This window comes from Atta cephalotes, assembly GCF_000143395.1.
Source record: "Atta cephalotes unplaced genomic scaffold scaffold00041, whole genome shotgun sequence".
Classification (NCBI taxonomy): Eukaryota; Metazoa; Arthropoda; class Insecta; order Hymenoptera; family Formicidae; genus Atta; species Atta cephalotes.
In genome coordinates this window covers 1630105-1642707 of record NW_012130105.1, presented here as the reverse complement: position 1 = coordinate 1642707, position 12603 = coordinate 1630105, and the positions used below count along the sequence as shown (strand labels likewise).

Below are 12603 nucleotides of genomic sequence, written 5' to 3'. Positions count from 1 at the left end.
ACTATATATATATATATATATATATATATATATGTATACTTTTCCATTTTCTATAATTATCCATCCGTTTACGAACAAATTTATCGAACGAAACTTATATATTTCTACCCAATACGTTTTAGTTTCAGGACAGATATAGATCATAGAATTAAAGTACATTTCATCACGACACGTGTAGTTTTGGCACGTGTAGTTTCTGCTTTCAAATGATACATATATTAACATATATTAATGTACTGCGCACATTAATCCGTTTCTCCGCTGAGATAAATAAATAGTCTGCAATTTGTGCGCAGTTCAGGAATTTGTAATGTCAATGAATGACTGTAAAGTCTTAGAATCTGTTTTTATAATCTTCGATGTTTATCTCGACTTACTTGTTGTCAAGAATAAAAACACTACATATTTTGAAGATTGGATACAAACTAAGCTGTCATATAAGATAATTTTTTAAATTTGTTAATTGGCTATAAGATAGAGAGATCCAAGAATCTCTCTGTCCTGCAGCCAATTAACAGGCATGAAAAATTTGTCATACGACAAATATAATAATAGTCCTAGAGTTCTAGAAAAATATTGTGATTATCGGATAATAGATAATGAAAATTGATAAGCGACAATATTCTACGAGAGTGTAAAAATTTAAGCCCCTTTCATCCATACACAATTGTATGCAATAAATGTGTATATTTCATCAGAAATATTTTATGATAAGTTATTTATTCCATATAAACACTAGTAAATTTTTTTCAGAATTGTTATTGAAACACTTCAGAAATACTGAAAAAGTCTACGTTTTTTCTAGAATTCTGAACGTGTGGATTTTAAAATATTCTAACACTTCTAAGATTCCCGCTCTATAATTTCTGATGAAAAGTGCATGAAGTTTAAGATATTTTTTTCAGAAATTATAGGATGACAAATTTTTTAGAAATGTTAAAATAATATTTATGAAGAATTCTAAAAAAGATAAAGTATACTTTCTCAGTAATGTGTACTTCTGCTCCAATTTGTATAAAAAATCTGAGAACTTTCTAAAAAATTATTTAAAAGTTCTACATTTTATATAAAAAAATTCTACATTTTATATAAAAATTCTCAGAAAATTTTTTTGTATTTCTGTGAAAGACAGAATTCGCGAATCGAAAAGCAGAGAGAACGATAAAATAGAATATAGACCTCTCTCATGTTGATCTTTGCATATTCTTCTGAACTTATGAAATCAGATCTATGTCGATGAGAAAGGAGACGGAGAAAAGGAAAGAGAACAGAGAAAGCGCAATAATTAAAAGAATTAGAAAACAGTATTAATTTTTGGATCAATACTAATTAATTAATGTATTTTTTTTAGCTTTAGGAAAATCGAACAGATTAAAATAAAGTGGAAAAGCACAGCAATTTTAAATCCAAAAAAACAGTATTAATTCCAATAAGTAAATATGTATTTTTTAACTTCGGGGAAATCGAGCAGATTAAAAATGAAGTAAATAAATGCAAAGTTTCAAAGAAACGAAAAACAACATTAATTCCAATGAGTAATCATACATTTTTTTAGCCTCAGGGAAATCAAGCGAAATAAATTTTTAAAGCAGATTAAATTTTTAAAGTAAAAAAACGCTGCATTTTAAAGAAACAAAAAACAGCATTATTCTAATGAATAAACATGTATTTTTTTTAGTTTCTCGGAGAAATCAAGTATGTAAGGAAAAGCGCGACATCTTAAAGAATTGGAAAACAGCATTAATTCCAATGAATAAACACGGATCTTTTTTAACTCTGGGAAATCGAGCGGAATAAAAATGAGGCGGAAAAGCAGTACCTTAAAGGGTTAGAAAATAGCATAAGTTCCAAGACGGATAAATACGTCTTTTTTTCTTCAGCTTCAAAGAAATCAGGTAGATTAAAAGTAATGCAGAAAAACGCATCTTAAAGGATCGGAAAACAACACAATTCCAAACACATATTTTTTTAACTTTAGAAAAATTAAGTACATTAAATACAGATTGAAAAGCGTGGCATTCTTAAAGAATTATAAAACAGCATTAATTCCAATAAATAAATACATATTTTTTTCTAACTTTGGAGGAATTGAGTAAATTAATGCTCGCTCAATGTAGATTAATTTTTTTTTCCACTGAAAAAATTATAAGCGCAACACAGATACAAATCGTTTTATTATTATTATTTATATATTTTTAATGTTAATAAATAATTTAATCTTTTTAATATTATGAGGTTATCGTGACAAAGAACATGTAATGTGCGAATCAAGCATTTGTAAGGTCGAATCGAAACCTTTGATAATATATTCTAAAACAAATCGAATAAAATTTGAAAATTTATATCGAATGAACATTGAGTTGAATTTTTTAAAATACGAATCGAATTTAAACTAAATTTTGCAGAATTTACATTAAAAGCTAATCTAAAAGTAATAAAGTATTTTAAATAATGTTCCAGATTTTTTAAATAAACAAAAAAAAATTATTTTCACTTATGAGAATCGTGCATAAATAAAATAAATAAAATAAGCAATTGATTCAAAATTAAAAAATCCACTATGATTCAAATTCGATTCAAATTTGAACTATTTACAAATCTTTATAATTAAAATGCAATTAAAACAATTAAATTATTCATTGTGATATAACAGAAAATAATTATTTATTAATACTATAAATTAATTTGCATTCAAACGCATTCAGTATGCATCAGTATTGCATCAGTTTTAATGGAAAACGTTGTTACTCTTCATTTTTTCCTAATTCTTAGAAAAAAAAATGAGTAAATTGAATCTAAAGTTAATCCTCATCGATGGAAATGGATATAAATGAGATGAAAAAATAGTTAGGCGTAAAAAAATCGGTCTTAGAGCATCGGCCCTAAATGTATATTTTTCTTTAGCATCAGGGAAATAGAAAAAATGCAACGCAAAAAGAGTCATTGCAAGGTTGGCGTTTTCCAAGAAACAATTAAAACGAGATGATGAAGTTCCTAATAAGCGCATGTTACGTGAACTAGAAAAAATTGTTTCGAATAGTGAGAGAAAAATGTACTAAATTTTAATAAATAATAATAGTTTAATTTTTAATAAATAATAACATTTTAACAGTACTAATATAATATTTATTTACGGAAAATAAATATTTGTTACAAAATAATAATTAAATCAAATTCTTGTATATAATAATTCTTATATAAAATAAATATATATTTAGTAAGTATTCAACTGGCACTACTCAAAAATATTTACTAAATTTTATTATATTTTTCTTTCTACTTACGATAAAAATTCTAAAATGCAGCGCGTCTTTTTCTTCAGTGTCAAGAAAATTAGATAGATTAAAAATAAAGCAGAAAAACACAGCACTTAAAGGGAAAACAGCAGCAATGCTGTTTCTGCATTCCAAATGAATGGTTATTTTTTTATTTTTGAGAAAATCAAGCAGATTAAATAAAAAGAATAGAAAAGCGTCTTAAAGAATCGAAAAAACATTAATTCCGATGAATAAATGTGTATTTTTTACGAGGAAATCGGAATAGATTAAAAATGAGGCGAAAAAAATGCATCAATAAACGATCTTAGAACATAAACAAATATATATTTTTCTTCAACTTCAGGGAAATCAAAATGTAATAAAAAAAATGAGATGCAAGAGAATGTCAAAGTCGGAGGAGTGTTTTCTGAGAAGCGATTAAAGCGAGATGATTAATGCTCGTTTTTATCAATGTAGCATAATTTTAATTTAACTAACTTCTTTTTCTAATTCTTAAAAAAAAATTTGAAGAGTAAGTTGAACCAAGATAAATTAATCTACATTAGTAGAAATGAACTTAAGTCTCTTGACAACAATATTACGTGAAACTGTGATAGGAAAAATTGTTTCGTGCGACGGAAAATATTTCGAGAAATGTGCAAATGAAAAATATTAAGTAAGATTACCTTGTACTCGATGTCTTCGATACCCATGTCGAAATCTCGTCGGATACACTGCGAATAGAATACAGCGACTAGCTCACCGTTTTAGAAAAAGAAAAAGCAAGATAAAGACGGAAAATAATAGAAGAGTCGACGATGAGCCTCTGACGATGTGGCACACACCTAGCGCTAATTATTTTACTACCGGCGCGATTATGAGCTAGCTATAATCACGAGACGGATAAGATAATAAGTACGTGTGTGATTATCACGTCCCGATCCAATTTCCTCGTGACAGGATGAGCGGTTGTTGTCAACAAAACAAATCGAAAGAATCGGAGACTATTCAGGAAAGGTCGCTACAGAATCGCGTTATGTCACCAGGTATTTCCAGTCACACCGTCGACGTGGAATTCAATACGCGGCGACGAATAAATTCTACTCGCAAAAATATTTTCACTTATATGTAGATATATTTTAGCAATTAAGGTGTTGTAGAAAAGAAAGGATATGACAAGATTAAGTGCGAGACCGCTCGGCTTCAAGAATTCTAAAAAAATTCAGAAATCACTCCGAAAGGTGTAACTCCGGTTTGCTCGATCCGCTTGAAATGATGCATCCGCTCACAATTCAGCTCGGCTCAACTCCACTCTGCTTGGCGCCTGCTTGATACGAGATACTACACAACGCCAACACGCTTGTTTTTGTCATAGCTCCATGAGCACCAATCGAAAGACGTAAGAGGATCAGCTAGTGGGGTTAAAAACGATAATGCGATGCGGCAATGCCTGGCTCTTATCGTGCATATTGATGCATATACGTCAGTAGTCAAATCGCATACCTTAAACTGCGGGATAAAGAGAAAAAGGAGAGAAAAGTGTGGAAAAACCGAAAGTATAATGCACCGATTGTTGCCAGTGGAACACATGATTGCAATTCTCTCTGTTAATTCCTTTTTGTGTGATTAGCTGCTACTGTTCAGCTGCTAAGTCCAAAGTACACGATAAATCGAATTGAATGTTGTATTTTCTTTATGCAAATTCTATATATAGGCCTGAAAACGGTCAACATATAGAGTGTCTGTCCTTTGTAGCTATAATGCATACATTTTTATTTAAAGCGAGACGGTATATAATTAGATCAATTAGATATTCACGAGAAAAAGAGGAAAAATAAAAAGCCCGAAAAGTTCGGCTCTATAAGAAGAATAAACGAATTTTAAAGCAAGTTACATACGTTGTAGAAGTTTCCTAACCGTGAATCTTCTTGACTCACACATATCTATCTGGTGATTTATACAAATTCCTTTTCTTCGTCTTAATTAACGATTTCCACAGACTCTAAATAAGAAAGAACCTTTTTGATTCAAAAAGTAAAGAATGGCTTTGTGCAGGAAGTCTTTCATCAGCTTTTGTCAAGTCTTTTATCAGAGAAAGTGAAAAGGGAGGAATTTAAAAACAGAAAATAATATATGAGCTGACATCTTGGTACATAAGAAGAACTGCGTCTTTGAATCAGTCGGTAAAATAGCGCGTTATTGGTAAAATAGGACGCTGTTTGAGCGGTAGGCAATATTAATCTTTTCTACATTATTTTTTGTGTTCTAGAGATTGTATATTATAATGTATACGATTATAAGAAGATTTCGAACTAATCAATGAAAATCACTGGGAGAAGATCAGAATTTAATTACATCAAGGAGCTGGCAAAATAATTTGAAAATATACATAATATCAAGAATTTGAGCATGTAACCTCAAAGAGAGAAAAGTCAGTTGATTGAATCAAAAGTTCCCAGGACTTGAAATGATGGAGACTCCTGGCACAAGTTCGACCACTACTATTTGCGAATTGTAAGTTCAGCGTTTTATATTATATATTAAATTGTAGTATTTTATAAAAATATATTCATACAAAATTGCTAAATTACATTAAACCTAAGATCTTATGAAAACCAAATATTGTAAACGCTTTTATTTGTATTGCGTCAACATGAATTTTTTTTCTCGTATTAGATGCAGCAAACACAAACGTTTGTATACTTGTCCACGATGTGGTGTAGGCTATTGCGGAGCTGAATGTTATAAGTCAAATATGCATACGGATTGCTCTGAGAGCTTTTATAGGCAGTGCATTGAAGATGAGTTAAAGTCTCAAGAGAATGATCCAATTGCTAGACAAAAAATGATGGAAATCCTTAAGAGAATACATGATGCTGACATGGAAAATGATATCTTGGAAAATAATTCAGATGAGGGAAGCATCAATGGAGAGGATTATCCATTGGATTCAGATGACGAGCAAGAAGTAATAAAAATCATTCTTATGATTTGATGAATGCTCATTCTTACAAATGTATCTTTCAGGTTCTTGATTTGGAAACCAGATTGCAGAATGTTAATTTGGAAAATCCTAATGAGCTCTGGTCAGTTTTATCTGAAGCAGAGAGGCAAGAATTTGAAGCACTGATAAAAAATGGAGAAGCAGAAAAGCTGTTGCCTAAATGGGTGCCATGGTGGACTTGTCATGTAGAAAAAAAATTAATTCAGCCAATTGAAGAGGACATTAAGGATGCTTATAGCGATTTAAAATATCCTGATTTGATAGATGTACCATTATTTAACGAATTGCAGGTTGGTAATAATAAAATCAATATTCATAGTTAATATTCATAATTAATATTCATAGTTAAAATATATGATTTTATTAATTTTATTTATTTCCTTTTTTTTAGAAAGCATCTCCTTTTGTATTCTTTAATGTTACAAATGTGATATATGCTTATGCATATGTTGCTCTTTACTATATTGGAGATTATTTAAATTGTGCCGAGGAAGCTACTCATGTTTTTCTGATTATCTGTGAAAACATGAGAAATAATGAAATCTTCAAAGATATGGACTCGGCAATTGAATCTGTTGTAGACATTGTAAAAAATGTGAGTAGTTTATATAATTTCTGAAAAAAAATCTTAAATATCTTAATACTTTTTCAGATTTTGTAAGATTTTATCAAATAGTTTAAAATGAAAAATTTTAGAATATTTCAGAATTCAAAATATGAAAAATTTTGGAAAATGTGTAGGCTTTCTCGAAATATTTGAAAAGTTTGAATTTGTATAAAGGATGTGAGAAATTTTTCGAAAGATAAAATTATTTAAAAATTCTGAAAAGTGTTCTGAAAAAAATTTCACCAGGATTTATTATTACTCAATATATACTTTAATATATATGTATATATATATTATTATTATTATTATTATTATTATTATTATTATAGGTCAATTGGTTGCCACAAGATGAACAAACTATAACAGCATTAAGAGAAGCTGGTACTTCCATTTTGCAAGGCCCAGGCATTGAAATGAAAACCATTTATATATCCGCGGCACTTTCTGAGCTTCATCGGTTACTGACAGCAGCGAAGAAAGAAATTTCAACTGGCAAGAGTGACAATCGGGAATTCACAAAGAAATTTTCACAGAAACTTAGCAACGACACAAAGCTATCAAAAAAGAATATACTTCTGTGTTTAAAAAAGTTAGAGTATTATTTATCATGGATGAAAAGTTCTGGGACAAAAATTTTATAAATATAATGTAAAATTATTTATTAAAACTGGTACTCAGGATACTCTGTTATCATTTATTAAAATATGAAAAATAATATACTCTATTAGTAAATTCAAAATTTTTATTTGGATAAATATTTTCTTTTTATTTTTAAAAATAAATAAAGTGGCTTTTGTTAAAATCTTTTCACATGGACATATGAAGCTTATCCTTGTGAAACAAGTTCTTATAATATCTCAATATTTTTAATAATTTGTTATGTTTTGAATTTATGAAACTTTCTGAAAAGTACTTTAAACTTTTTTAGAGTTTATATTTTTTAGAGTTTATAAATCAGAAATTACAGAATGAGATATTTTTGGAAATCTTAAAATATTTCAAAATTTTTTTTCACTTATAAAGAAATCTAAAAAGATGTGTAGACTTCTGAAAAGTATGTCAATTTATATAAAAAATGTGAGATTTCCTAAAAAGTTATAAAATTATTCAGGAATTTTTAAATTTACATAACAATTTTGAAAAATTATCTATAAAAGATTTTCACTAAAAATATGCAAAATCAATTAATCCTGGATAGAAAATAAAAGATATTTTATTTCTGCGTTTTATACGCATTTATACTATTTTATTTGACATTTTATCCATGTACTTATGTACATTATTTCCTGCTAATCACTTTTCTGAATGGCATCTTTTTTATATTTTCTATGTGCTTTTGTTACTTCGAACACAGATGCTAGCAAACGACGTTACTGACATGACGTTTGTTGCGATGAATTCCGCGAATTATTGTAGGTTGTCAATCAGAGCACGGCAGGGCCGTGCGAAGAATTTTTAGGACTTTAGTACAAAAATAAAAATCGGGTTCTACCTATTTATAAATTTTAAACTAAAAAAGCTTTCTGGGGTTCAGAAAATATAACAAAATGGTATAATTAAAATTATAGCAGACCACCAATTATATGTCTCTATTAGAAAGTTAAATGTATAAAAGCTATTTGGTTAGATAAAAAATTGCATTATCAATATATAATTTCTCTTTAAATTTTATACATACAAGGATTTCATAAAATTTAAATTACTTTCTATTTTTGTAAAGTATAAATAAAATATAAATAAATATTATTTATATGTATATAACGATCAGTCAAAAAAAATACAAATTTCATATTAGATTTGTGTACTAAAGAAAGAAGATTATTTGCACGTGCAAATTAATTTGAATAGAGATAAATTTAGATAGAATAAATATAAAATAAACATTTAAATAAAAAAAATTTGGAGCTTCTTAGCATTGGAAGTGCATGTTATGCACTTCTCCTTTACACGGTCCTGAGTGGCAATACTGGCGAATTGGCGATTGGCGATCAGACAGCTCAGTCGGCTGCAAGATGATGGCGGATGAGAGATTGTTTTTCTCGAATGCCGTCCAACAATTGGCAAGATGTTTGGCCGCTATCAAACCCACGCCGTGGGAAAAAGTAAGTAGAATCTTCCCGAAAGAATCCTCCAATTGAACATCTGTTTCTCAATCACGGACACCTATCGCACTCCGCGTTTACCATCGATTTTATCAGAGTTAACAACAGGAAATATCAGCTGACGTTCTGACGTTTCATGTTATGACATAATCCACAAGAATATCATGCCACTTCTGGAAATTATAGTTTGCGATGCGTAATAATTAACGTTGTCTTATAAAAAATTGATTGCAACTTACATAATTTTAAAAAAGTCTTAGAAAAGTAACACTGTATTTTTGCCGCGGTGTACAAAACACTCTAAAAATTACGCAGTCAACGTAATACATCAAGATTACATGATAAATATACAATTATTTGTAAAATATAGAGAGAAATCGGCATTTTATAAGATTATAATTATTTGTAAATTTAATCAAATACAAGATTATATATAATAAATATAAAATATATAAAATATATAAAATATAAGATTACATTCTAAAATCTTAATAAGTTTATAAGATTATATACTTTTTATATTATTTTATATATACGTACATTTTTGTAATAATTATATGCATAATATTAATATTAATAGTGTTCTCTATCGTATTTGAAATATTAATTAGAATATAAATTATTAAAATATGCAATATATTTTTAAATATTTTATAAGATTTTCTCTCTTTTAAAAAAGCTTATCTCATTTTATTTTTCTTAACTAAAGAATTAATATACTTTTTATCAAGAGATAAAAGTAATATTTTTTACACTTAATTACAGGTAGCAAAACTGTACAAATTATGTCCGCAAGATTCCGGTCAAGGTGTATTTCGTCTGGATCAAAGGGGTCAGGATGCGACTATTGCATTAGGGATTTATTTTTTGGAGTCTGGTCTGCAACACCGGGATAAAATTTTGCCCTATCTCTTGAGATTGTTACGTGGTCTTCCAAAGGCGGTATGGCGGGACGAGGTAAAATGTTCGCTCGCCGAACGAGTACCGGTTGCGGAACGTTTCAGTTTCTGTTTGAACACATTGCTGAGCGACGTGGCAGCCAGATGTGAACCGGTACGAGAAGAAATCATCTCGACGCAGGTCGAGATACTCGCTGTCCTGACTAATCTAATACGCGGATACAAGGATCAAAATAGCAGTAGGGGCTTACAAGCAAAGAGTAAGTATTAACACTAGAACTACTAATAATATTCTACAAGAATTGCGAAGGTGCTAATTTGTTCATTTCCTACCATTCTTTTTTAGTGAAATTATTTTGATATTAGAATTATTTCTATTATTGTATTTATATATTATTATTCATATATTTTTAATACTCTATTTTGTATATCTAATACAAGAAAAAACCGAATTTAAGTGATTAGCGGAGTCAAATTGGTATCATTGGTGATTCTAGCATTAATAGATGTATTGAAATACAAATGTATTAAGAAAAATGTTTAGTTGGATTAATGAAATTCTAGTTGAAAATGAATTCGCTGATTAAATCTGTTAAAATTTTAATTAAGATCAGAATTCTGATTGATATAATTAGAATTTTCAATCAAACATTTTTTTTAGAGTGGTGTTTTGATTTTGCAAAAATCAAAATTGAGGACACATATAAATAATAATTTTTGAAAGATAAAAACTATATTTGAAAATAAACTGTATTAGCAGAAAAATTGAATTAAAATTTGAAAAAATAGAAGAAAAAATTTAAATTGTATTTCAATCATAGAACATATTTTTTAATTATAAATGTTATATTTTACTATTATTTTAAGATATGTTTTACATTAATAAAAGAAATTCGTTCTGATATTACGTATTGTTTCAGTATCACTATGCAAATGTCTGGTTCCGGTGCTAATTGGTCTGGCAAGATCAATGGGTCGCTTTGCATGTACGGATCCACCGTTGCTTTGTCGCATTTTTCCACGACGAGAAACACCCTCACCGGTGGGCAGCACAGAAAATCGCTTGATGCCCGATAAGAAACAGCACAGTTTTTCAAATTTCAGGCCCATCATCCCACGATCTCTGAGCGGCAATTTTAATTCTTGTCTCGACAATGCATTTCCAGGCTATGATAGTCACGATTATAACTGCGGCAAAAGACCGTCACTGCAATCCTTCTTGTCAGTTCCGTATGATCCAACAACGTATTTCTTCAGCCGTTATGGGTCGAGTTTCAATCAGTTTCCACAGATGCGTTGTAACGAGAGTCCCGAAAGAAGGGCCGGGATGCAATTTACTGTGGTGCATTTACAGAGTGTGCTAGCTTTGGCCAAAAAATTACTTACCAAGGAAATCTTGACATTTCTAGACGAAGAAGCGCAGCAAGTAAGTTTCATATTACACATGATTATTTTTATTTATTTATATAGATAAAAAATTATATTTTTATTTATACTTCTACATATTATCCTAATTGCTTTTGCAATTTTTTTTCAGGTGTACAATTCTGGTCAAGTACATATTTTCCCATATCGTACGTTCAGCGAGACGATGAATCTAGTGATGGTGGCTCTATTGCGCGAGTTGTTACAAAATCAGCGCGACTTACCAGCCCCATTCACGAGGGACGTGCAGGAGTTCGTAAAAGGTCTGTTTCTTTCGGGTCAAACGGAACTGCAATCACGGCAGCATGACGCGAGCGAGCGCGAAGACATCGACACGAATTTCCGGACCGTAAATCGCTTTAAGGTGAACGTAATGGCCAACTCCGCGTGCGTGGATCTGCTGGTCTGGGCAATTGGTGATGAAACAGGTAAGGTGACGCTCTATTTGTCGCTGACGAAACAGAGATCACAAGCCGCGGAAATGTCTTCTACTAAAATTAGGAGCACCGCATTCATGAGAGTAAATAATCTGTACACTGAAAGAGTTTCATGATTATATTCATAACTCTAAGTGCATGGACAGTGTGTCTGCGAGATATCAATGTCTGTTTCGATCACGCGATACTCGCCCAAGCACAGATCTTTTAAAGCTCTCACGTTATTTTTCCAGTATCCGGCGAATATGATTTGTCCGCGCTGTTCGCAGATATCAGTTCAATGCTGATCGGCAAGGGTATATTGATTTACCCGTGTGTTACATTCTCGTTAACATGTCGTCTATTAATAATTACTAACAATTATATCTTTGCTTAGCACGATAATAATCTCTCGCAATATGTTTGATTGATTTTAAATTGATATAGTAGATAAACTGTTAATTTAAGATTGTGCACATAATGGTGGAAATATTAGGAATATTAGAAAAATAAAAAGATTAGGAATGTAGAGATTAAATGCACAATGTACAAATAAAATATAAGATATTATATCATATTACATCATATCTTATTTTATATTTATTGCACGTTACGTTTAATTTTTATTCTTAATTCTTTATTTTTTTAATATTTAATGTTTATTCTAGTTGCTAATATTTCTTCCATTCTGCGTAAGACCTGAAATTTGTGAATGTTGTTCTTATGGAATTTTGTAGAAAACTTTCTCTTATAATAATTTTTCAGGATATACTTTTTACATATACAGATATTTACGCACGAAAGGATCTCTACAAAGCATTTTTACATGTACCATGTCTAAATTAACCACAATCAATAACTTTATAATATCAACTTTATAATACGTTGCATTT

The 12603-nt window shown here is 29.9% G+C and overlaps 3 protein-coding genes across 3 annotated transcripts in view; 2 read left to right on the top strand and 1 right to left on the bottom strand.

The window, feature by feature from the left end:
- Positions 1-3970, bottom strand: part of LOC105622204 (choline/ethanolamine kinase) — an 11432-nt gene extending 7462 nt beyond the window's left edge. The window contains exon 1 of the mRNA XM_012203631.1: positions 3944-3970. Within this exon, the coding sequence (XP_012059021.1) occupies positions 3944-3970 (27 nt within the window). The remainder of the gene's footprint in view (positions 1-3943) is intronic.
- Positions 3971-5724: 1754 nt separating this feature from the next.
- LOC105622203 (zinc finger HIT domain-containing protein 2) lies at positions 5725-7509 on the top strand. The gene is made up of 5 exons (XM_012203630.1): positions 5725-5771; positions 5934-6225; positions 6285-6551; positions 6653-6856; positions 7198-7509. The coding sequence occupies exons 1-5, from the start codon at positions 5725-5727 to the stop codon at positions 7507-7509; spliced, it is 1122 nt and encodes a 373-aa protein (XP_012059020.1).
- A 1371-nt stretch (positions 7510-8880) lies between these two features.
- The window catches only part of LOC105622202 (phosphatidylinositol 4-kinase alpha), a 10908-nt gene continuing 7185 nt past the window's right edge, over positions 8881-12603 (top strand). The window contains exons 1-5 of the mRNA XM_012203628.1: positions 8881-8970; positions 9736-10129; positions 10790-11295; positions 11407-11722; positions 11965-12027. Of these exons, the coding sequence (XP_012059018.1) occupies positions 8881-8970; positions 9736-10129; positions 10790-11295; positions 11407-11722; positions 11965-12027 (1369 nt within the window). The remainder of the gene's footprint in view (positions 8971-9735; positions 10130-10789; positions 11296-11406; positions 11723-11964; positions 12028-12603) is intronic.